Here is a 23,429-nt window from a genome sequence, read left to right on the forward strand (position 1 = left end):
TTTATTTATAAGCAAAATTTTCTTAATTCACGCGTATTAAGAAATTTGTCAAACTATCCTTTACAATACATTAAATTTGCATCGGACAATGCAATCATTTTAAAAAATAGAACAATTAATTGGCAGTCTTTTTGGAACAATAACATTAAATGGCGTAGAACAATCATTTCATCAGTTTTTCATTTTGGCATCTGTGTTCTTTCATGAGTGCATACTGCATACAACTATACAAGATGCATGCTTGTATTTCAAACTTGGGTAAATAGCTTTATACCCCCTGCAAAATACGCGAGTTTTGCATTACCCCCGTGCAAAATATTTTTTTGAGATTCCACCCATGCAATGTGAAGATTCCTTGTGTTATCCCCCTGGCTGCACAACAACGCAGATGACATAGGCAGAATCCTGACATGTACACGTGGAATTTACTTAATTTTTATTTGCACACTGATCAAAGCTATAAGGATGGTATATATTCTCTACAATGGTGTAACAGTTTGCAGATCCAGAAGAGGATCCTTTTGAACTCATTCAATTATCAAAAGAGACCATAGAACTTGTGTATAACAGAATCATGCTAACTGTCTTAGCTAACTACAACCAACTGTTGTCAACTATCATGTACTCGTTCAATTGCGCGAGTCTTGTTTTGTTGTTGCAAATACATTGTAATTAGAGTCTTTGGCTCTACTATAGAACTCATCTTCGAATTGGTAACAAAGAGATTTGATTTTCTTAGACACGGCATTGGACAGACGCGATTCTTTACAGGGAGAGTCATCTTACAACTCTCTCAACAGCATGTTGATACCGAAACATCATCCTATGGTATATATATATATATATATATATATATATTCTAAAACATTCTTTTGAAATTGAATTCAAATTCTATCAATCTCATAAATAACCAATTGATTGCAGAGAGCAGACATAAGAGAATGATAATAAGAAACCAACTCGTTCTCGATCAATTACTAATCATGTGATTTCTCAAACCAACTCGACAGTCTACTTGAAGTTTTGTTGTATTATAAGTTGAGCCCCTTCAACTAGCCTCTTTATCACTTCACTAGCAGGCAAAATTTCCTTGATGAGACCAACGCCTTCACCAGCATACATCACCATACTCTCTAGATCTCCTGTAGTTGTCACATTCGGGACAGTACCGGCAAAACGCCGTATCTCTTTCTCCTGGTGAATGACAAAAGTATAATCAAATAAAAAGGCTGTAGTACAGTAGCCTACAAAGATCCTTCTGCAAATGAAATAAATGCAAGTCGAAACTTTACCACGCCATGAATCGTTGAATGGCCAATGACAGGCTTGTTGGCTTCACTTTCATCGGTTGGAAGGGATCTCCATTCCTTGAAGAAGGGTGTCTGTAGGACACGGTGTGGTGCACCGGGCCATCTTGCCCTTCCAAATACATCTGTGTACTCGGTTTCATCGAGTTCGATTACCTTTCTTTTGTATATAGGATTAGCATAGCTTTCCTCAGTTGCAAGAAATCTGCAAACAAGACCATTTGCATGAACAATTAGTGTTAGAAACAAGTCCAATTCAAATTAAGTTTGTCTAGACATGGTCCCAATCAAATGAATTATGAATCCGATCGTAATTTCATGACAGTAAATATGTGAAAACTCTGGTCATACATGATCAGTAAGCTACTAAGATGAAATACACAAACTATAAGAACTCAAAGAAAAAGCCTATCAGTAGGCTTCTATCGATGAAGCGAAAAACATAAAAATGTGTATTCTAAGAAATTCCTTCAATTTGTCAAAAAATAAAATAAAATTCCTTCAAGAATATGAAGCTTTTTCGTTGACTATCATATATAACATAAATTAAATATTTCAATACCTAGTGCCTAGACAGACGCCTTGAGCACCGAGTGCTAGAGCAGCAACATAACCTCGAGCATCTACAATTCCTCCAGCTGCAATAACAGGTATATCACGGTCACCAACAAGATCGACCACCCTCGGCACCAATGAAATTAAACTTTCCTGCAATCAAATACCAGGGGTATACTAACATCTATTATCCACAGAAATGGAAAGGACTAGGGTGTAGTACTCAGTCGAAGAGAATAATTAGCTATCATTTACATCAGCAACTAAAGATCAGTATAGCAATGACCAACCATAAAATATATCCTCTTTCAAAGGAAATGACCATGTTCATATGTAAGTCACTGCCTTTCACCAACAAAAGATTGAATTGACACAATAAATTAACAACTATTCTAATTTATATCTACCAAGATACCTATTTATACCTATGTAATGGCGGCACTTCAAGTTAAAGAAGGTGTACCTGAACCTGAGTGTCGAATGCGTGTCACTGTCTGTCACTCGTACGACACCGACACGTATAATTAGATATAATCACTTTCATTTTCTCAAATTTTTATTGGTGTCTATGTGTCATGGTCGTGTTGGTGCTTTATAGATCTATACCAAAAAACATATGCATACAACAAAACATTGACAAACATGCACACCTGACCAATAACATGACCACCAGCTTCACGTCCTTGCACGATGATTCCATCGGCACCTGCATCAATTGCCTGTTTTGCACTTTTGACACTCCCAACCTATAATAGAATCACAAATACAAGAAACCGGTCAGATGCCATACAGAACGAAAATAACCTCTCAATATGCAACAACGATGTACAATTAGCAGCCAACATTCTTAAGTCGGGCAACTGGCCTACTAGCCAGCAACCTTCCAATTACTTTCTTGATGGCCGCCTAATTTGGAATAAGGTTCATCACTAAACTAAGCAATGCTATAATTTTTGACAAAACTCGATATGTAAAACAAAAACTTAAAACAGGCAGAGAGGTTCACTTTCTGTAAATTGAACATCATGTTTAGTTATGTTGAATTTATAAGTAGAACAACCTAGACTAAGAGTCTATTTTAATTAGCTTATTAGAGCTTATCTACTGGCATAAACACGTGTGAGACAACTTAGACATGCCCATAAGCTGTTTTCAGCTTAAATTTCATAAGGTATGCGTGATAGCTTATGAAAACAGTTTGACTTTATTTTATCTTTGGTTATAGATAAGCACTTAGTATATTATTATTGGCGCTTAATTAAGTTGTTTATTTAATCAGAGCCTAATTTTAGTTATGAAACAGATAAGCATAACCAGAAAAAAAATCATTAATTGCATATGAATCAAAAGGTAAACTAAATTTAGAAATGGGGTGGCAAAAAAAACTAACTTGTGGAACAATTTTGACCCCAGCTGAATGAGCCTTGGCAACCAATTCCGTTGTACAGTCACCCCAATAAGTTTGCAAAACTGCAACTTTTTCATCAAGAATGACCTTCAAATTCTCCTCATGAGGAAAAGCTAGAACAACACCAACCCCAAAGGGTTTATCTGTTAATGTCCTAGTCTTCTTTATTAGCTCCCTCAAGTAATCCGGCGATTCCTAATAGACGAAAAAATCAACCAATTATATTGGTTACACTTGAAGACCGGATACATCAGTTATTCAATAAATCTATACCAGATACATCAGTTATTCAATAAATCTAAAAAAATCAATTGTTTCTTCTAAAAAAGACCGGAGGTAGTATATAGTAATGATGATGAGACAGAAAAAGGGTAAGTGAAGGAAATTACCCAATCAGGTGCCCTGAGAAGGCCAAGGCCACCAGCATTGGCAACAGCAGCAACAAGTTGGGGACCAGAGATATCAGGACCTAAAGGAGCTTGAACTATGCCATATTCAAAACCCAATATTCCTCTCCAACCCATGTTGTATCTTCTCTCTCTTGGTGTTGAGTTGTGTTGCTGAATCAATAAATCTTTTTCTTCTGCTTAAAAAATTGGATGTATTATGCTGAGGTGTAACTGTAAACCACTTTGAAGTGTGTTACTTTTATACGCACATATCGTTTGGCAACGTAAGCAAACACGTACTTGTGTTGTTCTACTTGTACTAAGAATTTGACATGTAATAATTCCTCATGGAATATGATTAATTTTGTAAGATTATTATGTCCTACCGCGAATAACAACGATGAGCCGTGAGTGAAGAAACGGGTCAAACACCGGCTTTGACAACATAATATACACCAGTTAGTAGTAGTAGTATTTTTTTTTGTTAAATATTCACACCGTCTCAAAATATAAGTCTAAATTTTATATCAAATTAATTAATTATTGTTGATGAATTTATACTTATATTTTAGGACGAAGATCATGAGTTGATTAATAATATTTATAATAAATTTATGGTACGATGAAATGTACGCAAAGTTTAATTTATTTCGGACTAATGACTAAATATTATTCAATTTAAATATCAAACACAATTTCTCTCCGACAATTTATTTAATCCCGGTTTATGGGTATAATATTTTTTTATCACCGGCATTCGGCCCACAGATTCGACGGTGGTTTTGTAGTGTTGTTCACAGTGGCGGGATTTGGGTTTTGGCGGTGTTTGTTTACTACAAACAGTTTCAAGTAGTGGTGGTGGTGGTGATGGTGGTTGTGCCTTCCGACGATGAAGGTGTGTGGTTGATGCCGTGTGAGAGTGGTTTTTCTTGATACTTGATTCTCTGACCTTTTTCAAATCTGTTGAGATTTGCAGAATTTTTTTTGACAAGTTTCTTGTGTATCTAGTTGACCTCTACCGCATCGTGGTTGCCCCTTAAATTTTGACTCATGGAGTTTCTTTTTGAATTCTGATGGACCGATCACTTTTGATTCGAGATCGGGAGTTAGTGTCTAGTGTCGTCATTATGGGTCGATTGATGTATTCTCTAGTGTTTGGAAGTTGAGGAGTGTTTCTAAGAATAGAGCTAGAAGTGAATTTCTTTTAGGTGGTGTCTGTTTCGGTATTTTCATTAATATTTCGCTTATATATGGCGTCTTTATTTTGTAGTCCTCTTTTACTAGTCTTTGTTCTTCTTGGACAAAAACCTTGATTATCTTCTTTATATGTTGATGATGGTTCAACCAATTGGAGCATGTTAGCCCTTTAGTTTAGTGGTCCAGCAATCTTTTAAATAATCCAACTTTGACTTCTTTTTTTTTTTTTTTTGAGGTTAACTTTGACTTCTTAGTTGTTAGCAAATCGTGTATTAGTTGATTCCCTCGTTAGCTACCTAATCAAATAATTGTTCATTCACCTAACCTTAATTTACTTCTTGTAACTCCTCACTTTACTCGTGCATACACCTTCAATTACTATAGAAACGAAGGTAAACATTTTTTTTATCATGATATGATATTAGTACGAAGTTTTCACCACTGTTAGTTATGATTAATTTATGTCGAAAAACTTGTGGAATATATAAGGTGAATTCTTTCCTTTCAACCGAATTTTCTTCATACGCATGAGCCAAAAATCAAACCTCTGACCACATGCTTAAGAGGACCAAGACCCTTACCATATGAACCAATTCATTGTTGGTGAACATAAACATTTTATTGTGCACTAAATAAATCTTTTTTACTACCTATAAGAAAAACATTTTTATTAAAAGTTATCATAAACTATATAATATGACAATAAAGTTGTTAAAGTCGTTGTGAGCTTAACTCAGTTGGTAATCCAATAATTTTGTAAAAATATATTAAAAAAAAATAATTTAATGTAAAATTTCCTTCTTTTTTTTTTAATGTCCAGTAAAATATTTAGCATGTGCACGATAATTCAACACTAACAAAAGTGCGCGCACAAGACAAGGGGAATGTCATTTGGCTTTGCAGCCATTTCCTCATCGCTCAGAGGCCACACTCTTTATAATTTATATCTTCCAATCCTTCATTCTCAATCTCCTTCCATTTTCTCTCTTCACCCCACGCTTTAATTCTCTCATCATTCTTTCTCTCAAAAAACAAACTCACTTTTTCGTTCTTTGATTCAGATTTCAAACCAAAATAATCATGACTCAAGGTATTTACTTTCATCTCTACCTCTATTTTCAAATTCAAATTCTGGGTTTTTGCTCTAATATCTAAGTATTTAGTGGGGTGTTTCATTTTAAGCTTTGTTTGTTGTTTTTTAACTCAAGTTTCAATTTTTATGTTGATTCCCTTATTGGGTAATTTTTCTTTTGCCTTTGATTTACAGAAGGAGATAATGGGTCTCCAAAATCTTCACCATATGAAGAAGCATTGGAAGCATTGTCATCTTTGATTACTAAACGTACTCGTGTTGGTGATGTCAATATGGAGGAGCGATTCAACGTGCTGTTCAAGTATGTAAAGGTACGTAAAGTGTTTGTGAAATTGCTTTCAATATATTTAGTCACTTTGTTGACAAAAATGTCTAATTGTTTGCTGATGTTAACAATGGTGTGCTGTTGATATTGTAGATGCTTGAATTGGAGGAGGCGATTTTGAATTTAAAGATTATCCATGTTGCTGGTACCAAAGGGAAGGTAGTTTTCATTAAGCTCTGATCGAGGATTGCTTGGAAAGTGAAGCCATGTTGAAAGTTTGTGAATGTGTTAGTTAAATTTGTCAAGACTTCAAAATGACTGCTTTTGAAAATTAACTTAATGTACTTTCATTGAACTTCGATCGGTTATTGCTTCGAAAAAAGTGAAATCATGTTGAAAGTTTGTGAATGTATTACTCTCTCTGGTCTTTTTTATAAGATACATTTCACTTTTCTAGATTAGATGGTTTATATTATAGGCCAGATACATTAATTATATTCAATGAATCTCAAAAGGGGAAGTGTCTCTTGTAAAAAGAACCAGAGGGAGTAGTTAAATTTGCTAAAACTTTAAAATTACTGCTTTTGAAAATTAACATAATGTATGTTATGAATTTGTTTTCCATATTGTTTAATGAAAGGTTCAAACTTTTTACAATAATTGATTGATGTGGTTGGTTGGTAGTTTGTAATCTCTTAGGCGGCGGTGTAGTGGCTTTGTTTCCAGTTTCATCTATTTTACTCTTTGTATTGCATCCATAATGGTGTATATTTTGTTTTTGTACCTTTGCTTCTGTAGGGATCTACATGCACCTTCACAGAATCTATATTACGCAACTGTGGTTTTCACACTGGCCTTTTCACTTCTCCTCATCTAATTGATATACGAGAAAGATTTCGTTTAGATGGGTGAGTATCTCAGATGTATTCATTGACTTTATCGCCATTACATGTTATGTATTCAATTTGTGTTATGTTGCATATTGAATTCATTCACTTCCTTTAGCAGATCATTATTATTTACTTTGTAACGAATTAATCTTTCATTTTGGCAGCTATTTAGAGTAATAGGTTGCATATACTAGTATGGTAGCTTATTTGTGTGCTTAGCATACAGTTAGTTATAACAACTGTTATTACAGTTGCTGAATCAGCAGATCAAGCTATGCCGTTACAACAGAATGTCATAGAGCCACTGAAGCTATCTCATATGAAGAAGGAACAAGCATCAATCTGAGTTGAAGGGAACACCTTCAATGTGAGTTGTGCAACATGAAGTAAGGAGGTTGCACAACTTCAGAATTCTTACTTCGCATTAAGGCTATTGTTGATTCCTTAATCCCATTGCCATTACTGAACGTCTCCATTACGACTATGATCCTTTCATCACTATGATTTCTGTCTCAAGAAGCCCAGTTAGGGAAGCATCGCCATGCATTCTGTAAATGTTGCACATTTTTTTTTCCTTCATCTTTGTTAGCTTCACGTTAGTCCTTCATTTCATCACCAGATCGATGTGGTTTGACCTCTCTTCAAGCAGACGTGACCCCTTTCTCTTTAGGGAAGTGCCTGCATCTATGATCTAACATACACTGATGACATTATCATCATGAGGTCCTCTTCTTTCCTCATTATTTCACTCACCAGCATGCTGGATTCTAAATTTGCACTTAAAAAGCTAGCGGCTCTGGATTATTTTCTTGGAGTTAACTTCAAGCACCTTCTCGTGGTGCTATATTTCTCTCCTAATCTGAATATATTTGTATAGCTGTACAGGTAGCTATACAAATGTTGTCGAGTCAGCACATTATGTTATGCTGTTATAACAGAATGTAATAGAGGATTTGAAGCTCTCTCACTCTCACAGTCTCACCAAATAAATAATACCTCAATCAGTGAATCATTTTCTCTCTTATATCATCGTTCTTTCTTGTCCTTCTATGTTTTACCAAATTTCATGGACCTACTAAAATACATCATATACTGCCTTTTAGTTCATCTTTTGCAGCATGGCTCTTATGCTATGATTTATTAGCATTACTCTTTTTACTTCTGCAGTGTGGAAATCTGTGAAGAGAAATTTTTAGCATATTTCTGGTGGTGTTATGATAGACTAAAGGTATATTTTGTGGATAAATGCATCATTATATTTTTTTTACTGGCAGAAGTTTTGGTTAGTTGTAAAACCTTTACTTTCTTTTTGTATTTAAACAAACTTGAAACAAATTGCTTTTCCAATCTTTACCGGTCCATAAAACTAGTTTACCAGTAACAGTTAAGAGTGACTAAATTACTATTTACTGCTAATTGTGTTGAAGTTCTGCAGCGATTTAATTTTTTATCCCTTTTGAGTTATTGCTTGCATGGATTTCAGAATATAATTGACAGAAAATTCTAAGACTTAGCAGTCAGTGTTAATATTTGTAAATCTGAGTGTCCGTCTGGAACAGTAAACACAATGGTGTTAATTTTCACCATGGCGGTTCTAGCACAATGAACTTATGTAATAATAACAATTTCTGTGTTGCATATAACAGTAATACCATTTTAATTTCATGCATGGCTGATCATCATAGTGATCACTTTGAAGTGTTCGTTACAGAATTATAAAATATACTTGTGTTTTGATGTGCTTCTTTATAAGTGGTTTTATTATATTGGATTGGTGGTGCACAGGAAAAAACTGATGACAATATTCCAATGCCTACCTTTTTTCACTTCCTTGCTTTGCTTGCCTTCAAGATATTTGCAGAAGAGCAGGTTTGTTCTCTGTGCTTTAATTAAATTCCTATGCAAACGTGTTCCATATTAATACTATTTCTTTATTTTACGTAAAATTCTATGCAGGTGGATGTTTGCATAATGGAGGTTGGATTAGGTGGCAAATATGATGCAACAAATGTGGTATGCATAATTGCCATATTAACCGAAATGTGTTGGCCTTAAACAGACTACCGTCATAAGATTAATTGAATACTAATATTTTTTTTGAACTTAAATTGGAGTGTGCTCATGCATATGTTTGGTATTTCAGGTGCAGACACCTATTGTGTGTGGTATAACTTCTCTTGGGTATGATCACATGGAAATTCTTGGTTAGAACCCCCCAACTCTCTTTTTGTAATTCGGTTAGTTGCTGATTTACGGCACATTTATGGCTTGTGCAACTTGTGTTGCCAATACAACATGAATAATAAGAAAAAAAACTGTGATTGTGATCTATGCAGTACATGGAGATATGTAACTTAAATCTTTAATAGTTACATCGGTGAATTGTTGGCCTTTTTTGTAACATGATTAAATGTATAAACTGTGTTAAATTTCATTGTTCTGTTACTGATTTGTTCAACCATTTGGGCATGGGCTTACCTCTATCTGATGGGTTCTATTAACAGGGAATACTCTTAGTGAAATCGCTGGCGAGAAGGCTGGAATCTTCAAGGTAATATTTCGAGTAAAATAATATCTTCTTAATGGGTTTGAGGTTGACCCTTCACTGGACCCTGTCGTAGCGGGAGCTTTATATCACCATGTTGTCAGCTAAAAGCCAGGCTGTTAAGAGAGGATAGCCTCCACTTTAAACTGGAGTTCTGTGTCTCACACCCATCACCCGACCAATATAGGAGTCACAAACATGTTATTAGAATCATAATAGGCCATACCCTTGCCTAGAACGAACATACCATTGTGCGAGTTTATAGTTAGAGGTTTTCGCTTTTTCAAAACCGACTGGAAAAGCTCCAATGTAATGTTTGTATTGGGAATTGTAGTTTCATGTGTAGCACGGCTGTGATCATGTCTATCTTTTACACTGTCCTGTCTTTCCTTGCATCAGCCAGTTCTGTTTTCTATCCTTTTTTTTTTCTTCTAGAAATTTACTTATGATCCTTATATTTATTTATTTTAAATTTTGATTTGATGTAGCATCGGATTCCAGCATTTACAGTGCCTCAGCCTGATGAAGCGATGCACGTACTTAAAGAGAAGGCTTCTCACCTTAACGTAAGTACATTCTATCATGTGCTCACTTCCATGTCAAGCCTGATAAGTCAGTACTACTTGGCATGCTTACCAATAAAAATGTAAATTTATTAATGTCATCAGCTTAGCGGCCTTTGTGTAACCATATTACACCAGACCAATATTTCGAAGCAAAATTCACTTATCTTCTTTCTTCTATGTACTTGAGTTTTGAACTATGTACATGTATGTACATTATTTAACTGTCTTTCCCGAAGATCTATCATATATTCCTGTTTGTACATCTATTTATTCGGCCAAAATGATGATATATCATGAGAACCACATTAATTGGGTTTGTGTTGGCCTAGAAAGAAGAATTCCTTTGATTAGATTCAGCATGTTGGGCCATACATACTTGTGCTACATTTTATTAAGTTGTGTCTTCATACTCTGTACTTTTACATTTGTCAAGGATGATTTGAAAGTTCAGAGATCCATATAACATCAAATTCAGAGCTTTCTTGCACCTTCCCTGATTGGAATAGGTTTAGTGCGTGTTCGGTTTTGCGGTTAAAAAAATTGATTTTGAATGAAATGATTATGTAAAATTGATTTTGGCTAAAAATGAGTTGAATGTAAAGTGATTTATTTGGATAAATTCATGTAAAAGTGGATTGAACAATAAATTCAAGGCTAAAAATCAATTGTAGAACCAAAAGCTCCAAATTCTAGTTTCAAGTTAGAATCTATTTCTGAGGCAAAATCAATTTTACTCTCTGGTTTTCATATTCAATCAGCTGAAATTACTAACTGTAGGTACCTCTTCAAGTGACAGCCCCTTTAGACGCCAAATTACTAAATGGTTTAAAACTAGGGCTTGAAGGCGAGCACCAATATGTAAATGCTGGTCTTTCTGTTGCGTTATGCTCTACATGGCTGAATATAAATGGACATCTCGAAGAGACTCTTTTGAAACAGATTGTAAGTTCCGGTGTGAAAAGTAGTTTTTTTACGGCCGTTCCTTTTGTGTTTATGTATTGTTATTGTCATGCTGTTGACTTGACTCATCTTCCTGCTTGAAGCAACACACTTTGCCAGAGCAGTTCATAAAAGGTTTAGCAACTGCAAGTCTGCAAGGAAGGGCTCAGATTGTTCGTGATGAACACGTCAACAAAGAAATCTCAAATGAAGTTGTCTTCTTTTTGGACGGGGCTCATAGTCCTGAAAGCATGGAAGCATGTGCAAGGTGGTTTTCTCTTGCGATCAAAGACCACAACCAGACCTTGTTTCATCAGATACCTGATCATTCCAATTTCTCAAATGAAGTGATGAAGACGCACCAAGGTGAAGCACAAAAATCTGCTCAGGTAGATAAATAAGCTGTTACTAAGGTATATAAATCAGTGGTCAAACTAAGAATAACTAAACTTTGTTGGTAGTAGGGATAATTGCTTTGTTGAATGGGAATCATAACATTTTGTTTTTGCTTAAGATGGAAATCATAACTATAAGCTGTTGAAAGTGTTTCATATGACTTGTGTGCACAATGGGAAAAAAAGAAGTTATGGTGAGATGGGATAGAAATGCTGATATTTAATTGAAGTCATTGATTTCTTTTGCAGATTTTGCTGTTCAATTGTATGTCTGTACGAGATCCTCAGGTTCTTCTTCCTCACTTGATGAAAACTTGTGCCGATCATGGTGAGTAATCTCGGGAATTTCCTACAACATGATTTCTTCATAATGGCTTAGTCCTCGATTAAGCTCCTATTTGGATAACAACTTTAATTAAGTGCTTCTCATATGCTTATGTATAAGTTATTTCTATAACAAAATATAGAATAAAGTCAAACTTGTTTCATATAAACTATAACTTGTTTTCATAAGCTATCCTGGAGAGCATATGAAAATAATTTGAATACAGCCTATTGACATGTCATAAGCTCTTCCAAACAGTCTCACAATTACTTGTGAGTTACGCCAATAGATAAACTCAAATAAGTTAATCTAAACAAACCCTAATTCCTTCATAGTTTGGGTCTACCAAGATAAAAAGTAAGGTGAATGTTCTTTTGACTTGAGATTTATTTTTTTCTGAATAAGAAATAAACTAACTACTGGATTGAAACTGTAGGTGTGTACTTCAAGAAGGCACTATTTGTACCTGGTTTATCATTGTACCACAAAGTTGGATCCCATGCTTTAACACCAACTGATTCTAACATTGACCTGTCATGGCAGTTCACTCTACAAAGAGTATGGGAAAATCTCATGCAAGGGAACAAAGGTATTGTTTGATCACATGCAAAGTATAAAGAATTCAAATCCACGCACGATTATTTGAGATGTTTTTCCCTTTTTTTATATTTGTATTTCTTTGAACCTGTTTGGTGTCACATGGCTAGCAGGCAAGAATAACGGTGCGGCTTCTGATGATTTAACTGGCCTGGAAATGAGTGTCAGCAATTGTGAATACAGTGCAGTGTTTTCCTCATTACCGCTGGTTCTTAATTGGCTTAGGGACAGAGTACAACAAAACCAGTCAACTCGCTTTCAGGTAAAATTGATTAATAGTTACATATTTACACAGAAGAATTGTTAATATTTGATAGAGTTGTATTAGTTATTTATACCTTATATTTGAAGTGTCGAGTTTTTATTTATATGAAGGATCATATCAAATGAGAGAATATAATCTTAACCGTCCAATTGTTATATGGACGATCAAGATTAGCTTCCTTATACTCTACCCTTTCTTTCATAGTATGCATCTATATATGATCTGACTGCAAAATTTGTGTTGTTGATGCATCAGGTCCTTGTAACTGGTTCCATACATCTTGTTGGTGATGTGTTGAAATTAATCAAGAAGTGATTCGTTGGACTAAATAGAAAGAATTGCTTATTTTTCTGATTTCTAAGTTTTGAAGTAATGCTATCATTATCGACAGTATCCAACGAGGTATCTGTGTCATTCGCAGCACATTTACAGTGGTTTGGAAACCGCTAATAGAATGTTATCAATACAAACATCTTTGGTTTTGGACATTTGATAGATACATTGGTTCATATCAGCATCAGCTTGGTAACTTTATTTGTGACTGACTGTCTTTCAAGATTCATTTCATTGCAGTTGAAAAAGAAAAGGATGGGATTTAAGGGAGAGGAATAAAAAGTTGTACTTGCATGTAATTTTAAACTTCTCGAGTTTTGTTTTCTAACATGTATCTATTCCTATTATATTTGATGCTGAATCCTTGACTGAATGTTCCTCTTGGACTATGCTATATTTTTTAGACAAATTTGGATTATGCTATATGAACAACGTATTTTCTTTAGACAAAAGGACAATAAATAGATGGATTCCTCTGTCATTTGAGTGGCGGATTGTGGTGGAATTTTTCGCGATGAGCATGGACATGCATTAACTTGGAGGGTTCTCAAGACACTTGGGGTTGCTTCAGCTCATGTTGTTGAGCAATGGGCGCAAAGTTAACTAAAATGTAAAAACAATATGATTGTGTGAAATATGTGTAATTTTTTTAGGGAAAAATGCTGAAAAGTTATTTTTATCGAAGAAGAATAGACGAAATGAGATCCACAAGATAGATCCCTTTTCATTTTACCATCCAGTATTGTAGTTTCAACATCAATTGGTTCGGACATTCACTTAATTTCACCTAAGCTTCATCCCGGTTATGGATAGATCACTCAGGTACGGGTCCATAAGAAGTGACAATAGTCCTATGAAGACTTGCTTGCACCATGTCTCTAGTGGTTTCCCTTAACCAAGTCATTGCCCATGAGTTGCCAGCTCATTAACAGGCACGCGGTCAGAGTCCCAACTCCTCCCACTATTTGAAAGCTTATGGTTTCATGTTCTATTTCACTCCTCGACGAGGATTCTTGTCACCTTTCTCTCATGGTACTACACAATCGATCACTTTCATTCATTAAATCATCAACCATGCATAGAGAGCTTTGATAGAAAGACTAATCATTAGCTATGGACAAAGATTTCTTAGTAAGTTTATAGACAACACTATTTACTTGTCTTTGAATGAAATTTTATTTTTTGAGTTTGTACAAGTGAAATAAAATCAATACACACATTGAAATAAAAACACCAAAAGAAGAGATATGTCACCTACGACGGTTAGTATGATCAACTACCAATTTACAGTCAACCTAAAAAACGAGTTTTCAAAAGATTATGTCACACACATGTTAATACGGAGGGATTATAGAGTAATTGAAGGTGAAGTGGAAGACATCTAATTTTGTATTATAACGATAGGGAAGAAATAGTATCTTTCAAACACACATTCTATTAACTCATTTGAAAGGTAAATTAAAATAATTAGTTAAAGAATTAAGGCTAAAAGTGATCACTATTTTAGTCCTTGCAATTTTTTATGGTTCAATTTAATTATTGAAAGAAATAAAACTCAAATTAATTCATGAAATTTTCATATTAGAGACAAATTAATCGCTAAATTATTATAATACTTATAATACCGGGACTAATTTTTTCCAGTATAAAAATATCAGGGACTATTTTGAGTTTAACTTTTGTTAGAAATTAAATTGGAGTATTAAAAAATTGTGAGGATCTAAAAGACCGAAATGAATCTTTACTCATATTTCAATTAATTTTTTAAAAAGTTACATCGAGATAAATGACTCAATTTATTTGTTTTTATGCAACGGTTCAATTTACTAAAATCTGCTCCTTCCAGCCCTTAATATAAGAAGTTTATTTTTTAAATACATTGAAAATTTGATGTATTTAGACCATATTATAGACGATATACATCAATATTTTAATATATCTAAAAAGTAAATTTTTTCTTATATTAAGGACTAGAGGGAGTATTTAAATATCCTTCAAAAAAAATTATTTAAATATACACTTTTTTCAATCCTTTGATTTCTAAGAAAAAAATATCTAAATAAAGTTTAGCATAAAATTGGCCATGTCATAAATCAAATTTAAATTCTTACTAATTCGTTCTTAAAAAAAAATTCATTAACTACAATTGAGTTGAATTATTTAGTTAACTGGATAAACACTTGTGCCATTAGCTATGTATGTATAAGTAGATCACAAAAGAAAAACCAAACATGTTACGCAATTATTCATGATTAAAGGAGATACAAATTAACCCACTAAGTTTGGTCTAGTGGTGAAGAGTTTGGGTAGTATGTTATAAGTCTTGAGTTCGTTTCCCAGCTCATTTTTTTTTTGAACAAGCCAAAATGAGATATATATATTAACCAAATCAGTCTCCCTGGCACAAGACGTACCAAGATAGACTACAAAAGTTTACAAGAAGAAATAAAAAGCAAAACAATAACAACAGTCAAACAAGGCCCAAACAAAGTCGAGGACTAGACCACCAACTGTGGTAGTTTAAAGCTAACGTAATGCTCGTCGACTTCAACCACCTAAACACAAGCAAGCCAAATGAGCTGTAGGAAAGAACGACGCGCTCGAGATCCACCTGCTGAAGATGTGAATTGAATAAAGTGATCACGCAAAGAAACAAAATCCACCAAAGGAATGTCAATCCACGACCGAACTAAATCCCACAAAGATCCAACAAAACCGCAAGATATGAATAAATGATGAGCCGACTCAGCTTCACCACATCCAAAAACACACATGTGAGCTGTAGGAGATAAAATCCGTCGAGTAACTAGATTCACTCTCGTGGGCAGCCTGTCTCGCAATAAACGCCACGCAAGAATGGATACCTTCAAAGGAACCTGCGGGTGCCAAATGAGATTATCCGCAACTTCCATAGTGACCAAAGCATGAGATATCAAGAGCTGGTAAGCTCCCCTAACAGTATAACCAGTGTCAGGATCGGGATGCCACTGCCACCTGTCTACAGAAAAGGCCTGCAAAGAAATGTTAGAAAGTAAAGACTGACACTCCCCCAACATCTCCTCCTCTCATGCCCGCAACTGCCTCCGCCACTCCCACGCCCCTCCATTCGCGCCCCGCCCTAAATCAAACATCTCAGCCACCGTACACGATTTGTTTGCCGTCAAAACAAACAGGCGCCCAAAACGCTCGCAAAACGGAATACCATCCACCCAAGGATCGGTCCAGAAGTAAGTCTCTAAACCGTCCCCCACCCTCCTCACTACATGCTCCCTGAACCACCTGTCCCCTGACTCGCCGCCTCCCTCCCTAATACGCACTATCTCCCTCCACCACAAAGACCCCCTCCGACCTCCATCCCGAAGTCTACCTCTCTCAACCCCATACCTAGCTGCCAACACTCTAAACCACAACCCCCCGCTATCCACCAACATCCTCCAACACCACTTGCCCAAAAGGGCCTGATTAAACTCCCTCAACCGCCTGACCCCCAAACCTCCACTCTCCTTAGGTAAACTGATCGATTTCCAACTAACCCAAGAAATTTTCCTAGAATCCTCACACCCCCCAAAAAAATTTAATGAAAAGAGATTCAATAGAGGAAATAATACCTGAGGGAGCTTTGAACATAAAAATAAAAAAAGATTTACTAAACAAAAACAAGCATACATAGAAGAGGATTAAACAAAGTAAAGTGCTAAATTTATTATAGATCAGCACAACTGTGTGTCTGTCTTTAAGCTACAAACTTAAAGATTAATCCTTATTTATTCCATAACATTAATTAATTACTAAGTAGCTAATTAATTCTTCTTGTGATCCTTCTGAGCAGCATGCAAATCAGCAAAATAAGCCTTTGGATTATTCTCAAGTTGTTCCCTTAAAATGTTGGATCCATCTCCACCAGGAGCTTTCATTCATTATCAGAAATGTATAATAAAATATAATGACTTTAAAATAGTGCATGCACGGAGAGTTTTTTAATTTCAATAATTCATAAGACTCAACATACTATTGTTCATACATGTGTTAATAGGTATTACAAATTAGTTTGAATTCTTAACAACAAACCATCAATGTCTGGGTGGTGTAGTCGGTTATCACGCTAGTCTCACACACTAGAGGTCCCCGGTTCGAACCCGGGCTCAGACATTTTTTTTTTCTTCATTTTTTCCGTTATTTTTTGTATTTGGGCTTCATAACTGAAATCCCCAAAGGCCCAGCCCAATAGGCCCAATACGAAATTCATCGTTTTTTCAGTTTCAGCTCTCAATAAACCAGTAAAAGTCAAGGGTTTATGCAATCTACGATTTCCCAATTAATTAACTCGCATTTTCATCTTCATTTCAATTTTATCTCTGAATCGAATCGATTATTTGGTCTAAACAATGGAAGAAGATTCTCAGAACAATAGCACCAATACAAGCCATTTACTCGGTTCTGTTCCGGTGAGTCAGTTTGCATGCACTCGCTGAAGCTTATTATTACTTTAATAATTTATCAATTAACCAAATTAATCATCATTATGCAACTACTATATTAGAATCATTGCTTTTGTCTCTTCGTTTTTTCAAATATATTTATTCTGATTTTTTTATTAACTCTGATTATTCCTCTTTTGTTGCTTAGGCTGTAATTGCTGATGCAAAAAATGTGAATGCTTCAAATAATCAAGGTATGAACACATACAAATCAACTTTAATCGTGTTTTAAGTTGCGTACTTGATATGTTATTAACTAGATTTAACATCATTAATTAGTATGTGAACTGCGGTAACTATTTAAAAAGTTGTTTAATTTTGTTGTCCAAAATTAATGTTCAAATTGTCCCTATGAGCTTAGCTCGGTTGGGGCCAGGGTTCGAATTTTGGACACTACAGGATGAAATTTAGCCACTAGGCTACTTGATCAAAAAAACAAAATTAATGTTCAAATTCAAATAGCAATTTTGAATTTTTAATTACCTGAAAGAGTTGCTTATGAACTTTGCATGTAGTCCCTTATGCAAATATGCAAACATTCCCTCCCAATAGTGGAGGAGGAAGCAGAGAACAGGGATATCAAACTCTCGGAACTCCAACTGGTAATGTTATCAAACTTAAATTTTTGCATGACTCGAATCACATGATTGTTTCTTTTTCTGTTCTAATTTTTTATTAAAAAAAAATTAGCTGATAAATTGTAGTATGATCTGTTTTTTCATGATGAAACCCATTTATATAATTCATGGCTTCACGTTTGAGAAACTTTGGCATATGCAAATACGTGTTTGGGGAGGCGGTTATGACTTGTGAGGATAAAAACACTATTTTAGTGGTAAATGTTTGAACATAGCCCTGATTTGATATGCTATGAAGTTATCACTACTGCGCACACAGTCTTTCTAGTTTGTTTAATTTTAGGCTTTTACTTATCTTTGACAACAAAACGATCTAAAGTCAAACCAATTGAATTAGGTGTTTCACAGGAAAGGACAGAATATATTTAGTTATGGATTTATTCATTTACTAATTCCATGTGGTTGCGGTATTTAATGTAACTTATTTTCTGGATTCTGAATGGTCTTATTTTGAGTTGAATATTTTTGCCCATAGATGATTAATACCGACAGTTGATTATATATCCTGATTAGAGAATAGTAGCAATTTTACATTTTTATTACCAATATATGCTACCAATCTATGCTATATTAATCATTCATAGATCTCTGGCTTATTCATCCATGCAGAAACTTTTGGGGAACAGGCAGCTAATAACTGGCAGGGATTTTTTAGTGTCTCGTCCTACACACAGTATTTCAATGTGGATACAGATGTTGTCGTGAACAGATTGATAAGTTCCTTGAATCCAGTCGGTGATGACTTTTTTGCAAAGATAGATGCTAACCCTGATTTGTGAGTTCGGCATATTATCTTTTGCTGCTATATTTTCAATAACTAAAAATGGCGATACTGATTTTGATTACATGTGAAAATGTGGTTCATGGAGGAAAAATTTAGTTGACTATTGCCTGCCTGCCTTTTGTTTCTTCCACTCCCACCCCTTTTACTTCTTGCCTTCTTTTTGGTCCATTGTGGACCCACACAAAATTGTTCACATCCCTAATTGCTTTCATAAATAGAGTCCTAGATTGTAATAATAAAGGGTGAAAGTATTTGTCCATTACTTTATCCATGATACTTTTCTATTATTACAGGTATGGGCTTATATGGATCTCAACAACATTGGTTTTTGTACTTACCTTACTTGGAAATCTTGCAACCTACCTTATGCAAAAACATATAGATGACAAGACTTCGTGGAAATTTGATGTTAACTTTGTGAATACGGCTGCATGGTCTATTTATGGCTATGTGATAGTTGTTCCATTGGCATACTACTTCTTCCTTCAGTATATGGGTTCAAATGCTAACCTTGTAAGGTTTTGGTGCATGTGGGGGTATTCCCTCACCATTTTCATCCTGTCCTCTGTAAGTTTCTGCTTTCTGTGTATGACATGTTGTGTTATCATTTATTATCTTTCATGTGATTTATCTAATACTTGCTTCTCATGAAATTTGCAGTTTCTATTGCTTATTCCATTTGAGATTTTTCGGTGGATTATAATAATCCTTACCGGCGTTGCCTCAGCTAGCTTTGTTGCTTTGAACCTAAGATCCTTTATAGGAAACGATCTTTCAGTGTCCATAATTGCAGCATTTGTCTTGCAAATAGCTTTGGCAGTCTTCATCAAAGTTCAGTTCTTCGAATAATTAATTTAAAGCGTTTCAGTAGTAAAAATAAAACCCAAGCCACCATCATCACTACCTCACTTCACTGGCTAACTGTCTGCAGCAAAAATGGTTTTTTTTTTTTTTTTTTTGTTAGATGGATGCAAGAAGAGTTAACAAAGTAATGTGATAGATTGTGCTCCCTGTATCAGCTTGGTCTGAATTTGGCCAAAACAATGTGAACGACTGATATTTGGGAAGGTGAAGTACAAAGATTGGTGCAATATTTGAGCTCCCTCCACAATTATGTAAATATCAGACCTTGCATTTTGCAGCTTTTCTGTAAGTGAAGATGTGATATGTCACCCCACATGCTATACCATGATACCCCCAGTGGAGCAGGAAAATATAATGCAAAGAATCTGTGCGAGGGAGCTTCTATGTCACGATAATGTATATGGGATATCCAGTATGCCAAGGAAGGGGATGTGTTCTTGTTTGCTTCTATTTTGCTATGAGTGTGTCAGTATCTTCTAACAATTACTTGGTAGTAATAAGTAATAATATTTAGTCAGAAATCTTATTTATTCAAAATATATACAAAATGTTTATATATAAGAGGTGTGGTGCCAAATTTTGTCATTAGTCGTTAAGAGTGTGTTTGAACCGAGGTAATAGAATATTTTAGGAAAATTATGGTCCGTTTGGTTGAGTGGGAAGAAAGAGGAAGGAAAAGAAATTACGGAAACTAATAAATGAATTTAGAGCTATTCGGAGGTTTGGAGGGGAGTGGAGTGGGAAAAAAAAGGAGGCTAGTGCTTTGGGGTATTTGTTTTTCTTCATAAATGAAAACACTCTAATTTTGGAACTAAAAAATTGTATTTGCGGAGGATTTTGGAGGGCTCGGATAAATTTTCTAAATTCAAGTATTTTGTTAATATCTATTTAAACAAATAAAGATAAATTGGTAAATTTTTATAGTAATATAGGAAAATGCTAAACAGTGCTCTCGGGCACTGGCTCGGGCACTGATTAAGCATTTAAAAATAGAAATTCTGTCTCGAAATGTGTGCATTCAATATCTCAAAAGTATCAAAAATTTTCTTTTTTTAATATTAATTTTATTTTTTGCATGCTTAACAAGTGACCCATATAGTTATCATTTTCTACTGATTTCATATAGGTATGCAATGAGGACATTGAGGAGGTTGAGGCCAATTTTTTTTTTTTTTTTGATAAGCAGGTTGAGGCCAACTTTAATGAATCACATCGAAAATAAGCTGATATTTTTTTTCAAAATTTATAGTATTGTATATCATTTGAAACTTATATAATTATTGAGTTATTTAATTTTGAAACTCCATTTTTTTAAGTTCTGTGATGTCATATATATGACATGTGCGACTGCACGGGTATATGTGTCTAGTTTACAAAATAATATAAAAGATCTTTCTATTTTTTATCTACACCCCTTCCTTCAAAACCCTCTCCTTCCCTTCAAACCTTTTAATAAAGCTTTAGACAATTCAAATAATTTAGTTGAATTCTGTTATTTTTATAGAGTAGTCAAATTATTCATATTTTTGTAATGAAACTATTCCTAAACATGAGCAAGAATAGAAGAATAGATATGAACGAGAGAAGAGAGAAAGAATAGATATTGTATTATTCTTTTTAATGTTTTCTATTATAATGTGACCTTATTTATAATGGATAAATGACATGTGCCAATGTTAACGGGCGCGCGAGAAGTACGGGGGCGCCAAAAGAAATTCTCAAAATATTCATATCACTCCCCTTTGAGATCCATCAAGAATGTGCCTCATTAAAATTTTACTAGAAAAAATCTAAGTGAAGGAAAATAAATACAACACCTTTGTGTGCGTGAACTGTCTCGTTAAAAACCTTACCAGAAAACCCAATGGGACAAAACCATGGCGAAGAAAAAAAGAGTGCATAAAACATTTATTTCTCCCCTTATATTTGAGACGAGGAAGACTTGTTAATAGGAAATGGATTCCCTGCAGTCACTATTTGACTGCAGGTTAATCTCAACCATTCATTTTGAAAACTGGTACACCAAAATTTTAATCTAAAGGCTAGCAATGCATGACTGCATGGTCATTTGAATGCATCGAGTCCAGGTCCCTTGTTAATATTCTATACTAATTGCTCCAAACCTTTTACTTGGCGGCAACTTTGTAGAAAAATTTGTTTTATCTTCTTTATTATACTCTTTTTGAAATTATTAGTGCGTATGATATTATCTTCTTATTAAATTGTTGTAAGAACCCTATAGAAGATAAGCCACAAATCTATTGTATGTGATGATTTGCATACTTCAACTAAAACACATTTCTTATTTTATCCATGTAGTGCTAAACTTTCCTAATCATTTTATGAAATTGTTGTTGCGATTTGTTTCACATATATCTATGAATGATCGTACTTCCTCACGTATAATAAATATTTTTTTTTATAAGCAAATAGCTTGTTTGTTATATATAACATTTTAAGGACTACGCAAATAACCTGTATATCTAAATAATGAACTAGTGATAAATAGAGTTACACTTCAACCCATTACTCAAAAGAATATGATATACTTGGAGGTGTAATTTTTTATTGGGTAAATGCCTATTTATCCCCTGCAAAATTAGAGATTTTTCGTTTACCCTCTGCGCGAATTTTTTTCTGTTTACCCCCTGCAATGTCAAGATTTTTTCATTTTGCCCCTTAGATGGACAATTGAGCATCTGACAGTGCATCTTTGCTGATGTGGCATACACACGTGGAAATACATTAAATTTATATATATTTTTAAAAATCCACGTTAGTTAATATTATTTTTTAAAAAAACAAATTTTTTAAACTTTATTATTATTTTTTACTGCCAAAAAAAAATTCAAGAAATAATAAATTTTTTAAAAAAACTAAATTCTTAAAACTTTATTATTCTTTTTTTAATAATTTTTTTTAAGAATCTTTAAAAATAATAAAAAATAAATTTAAAAAGAATTTAACAAATAAATTTAAAAAATAATAAACTTATTTTTAAAAATTTATTTTTTATTATTTTTACAAATTCATAAAATTTTAGTATTATTTTTTTTTACAGTAAAAAAAATTATTATTTTTTTGATAGTAAAAAAAAGTTATTAAGAAAAGCATAATAATAAAGTTTTAATAGTTTTTTTTATAAAAAAATTATCACTCTTTTTGACCGTAAAAAAAATTATTAAAAAAATAATAATAAACTTTAAGAATCTTTTTTTAAAAAAATATTTTTTTTTAAAAAAAACTATTTTTTATTTTTAAAATATATTAATTGACGTGGAGTTTTAAAAATAAATACAAATTTAATGTATTTCTACGTGTGCATGCCACGTCAGTAAAGATGCACAGTCAGATGCCCACTTGTCTATCTAGGGGGCAAAATGAAAAAATCTTGACATTGCAGGGGGTAAACAGAAAAAAAATCGCACAGGGGGTTAAACAAAAAATCCATAATTTTGCAGGGGGTAAATAGGCATTTACTAAACTTGTAAGGTGTAGAATTTTTTTAAAGCAAAAGGATAAATATATTAAATAAAAATAAAAAGATACAGATATCGGGGACATTAAACCTGACTCAGCTACAACCCAAACGGGAC

At 34.0% G+C, this 23,429-nt stretch overlaps 3 protein-coding genes and 1 non-coding gene across 9 annotated transcripts; 3 read left to right on the forward strand and 1 right to left on the reverse strand.

Annotated features, from left to right (window-relative positions):
• Positions 1–475: 475 nt before the first annotated feature.
• LOC123918199 ((3aS,4S,5R,7aS)-5-hydroxy-7a-methyl-1-oxo-octahydro-1H-indene-4-carboxyl-CoA dehydrogenase) lies at positions 476–4,014 on the reverse strand. The gene is made up of 6 exons (XM_045970176.1): positions 3,660–4,014; positions 3,253–3,465; positions 2,513–2,608; positions 1,870–2,015; positions 1,293–1,512; positions 476–1,194 (listed from the first exon to the last, which is right to left on the reverse strand). The coding sequence occupies exons 1-6, from the start codon at positions 3,792–3,794 to the stop codon at positions 1,012–1,014; spliced, it is 993 nt and encodes a 330-aa protein (XP_045826132.1). The 5' UTR covers positions 3,795–4,014; the 3' UTR covers positions 476–1,011.
• Positions 4,015–5,711: 1,697 nt separating this feature from the next.
• LOC123918200 (folylpolyglutamate synthase-like) lies at positions 5,712–13,492 on the forward strand. 5 transcript variants are annotated; one of them, XM_045970177.1, is made up of 16 exons: positions 5,712–5,946; positions 6,124–6,260; positions 6,368–6,433; positions 7,013–7,122; positions 8,272–8,332; positions 8,890–8,973; positions 9,061–9,117; positions 9,248–9,308; positions 9,609–9,655; positions 10,138–10,215; positions 10,993–11,157; positions 11,259–11,543; positions 11,799–11,877; positions 12,311–12,463; positions 12,582–12,733; positions 12,992–13,492. In XM_045970177.1, the coding sequence occupies exons 1-16, from the start codon at positions 5,937–5,939 to the stop codon at positions 13,049–13,051; spliced, it is 1,605 nt and encodes a 534-aa protein (XP_045826133.1). In that variant the 5' UTR covers positions 5,712–5,936; the 3' UTR covers positions 13,052–13,492. The 5 variants fall into 5 exon arrangements, 3 of the variants coding, with proteins under 3 accessions (XP_045826133.1, XP_045826134.1, XP_045826135.1); XM_045970178.1 differs by having other exon boundaries at positions 5,713–5,946; positions 12,585–12,733; XR_006812718.1 differs by lacking the exon at positions 12,992–13,492 and having other exon boundaries at positions 5,760–5,946; positions 11,259–11,520; positions 12,582–12,723.
• A 3,652-nt stretch (positions 13,493–17,144) lies between these two features.
• On the forward strand, positions 17,145–17,218 carry TRNAV-CAC. Its single transcript has one exon. It is a non-coding gene; the product is annotated as a tRNA-Val (tRNA).
• A 119-nt stretch (positions 17,219–17,337) lies between these two features.
• Positions 17,338–20,354, forward strand: LOC123918201 (protein YIPF1 homolog). Of its 2 annotated transcripts, XM_045970180.1 has the most exons (6): positions 17,341–17,514; positions 17,696–17,741; positions 18,063–18,149; positions 18,795–18,960; positions 19,263–19,536; positions 19,630–20,354. In XM_045970180.1, exons 1-6 carry the CDS (start codon positions 17,455–17,457, stop codon positions 19,816–19,818), a joined length of 822 nt encoding a protein of 273 aa, XP_045826136.1. In that variant the 5' UTR covers positions 17,341–17,454; the 3' UTR covers positions 19,819–20,354. The 2 variants fall into 2 exon arrangements, with proteins under 2 accessions (XP_045826137.1, XP_045826136.1); XM_045970181.1 differs by lacking the exon at positions 18,063–18,149 and having other exon boundaries at positions 17,338–17,514.
• The last annotated feature ends 3,075 nt before the right edge of the window (positions 20,355–23,429 follow it).

Source organism: Trifolium pratense, linkage group LG3 (assembly GCF_020283565.1).
Source record: "Trifolium pratense cultivar HEN17-A07 linkage group LG3, ARS_RC_1.1, whole genome shotgun sequence".
Classification (NCBI taxonomy): domain Eukaryota; kingdom Viridiplantae; phylum Streptophyta; class Magnoliopsida; order Fabales; family Fabaceae; genus Trifolium; species Trifolium pratense.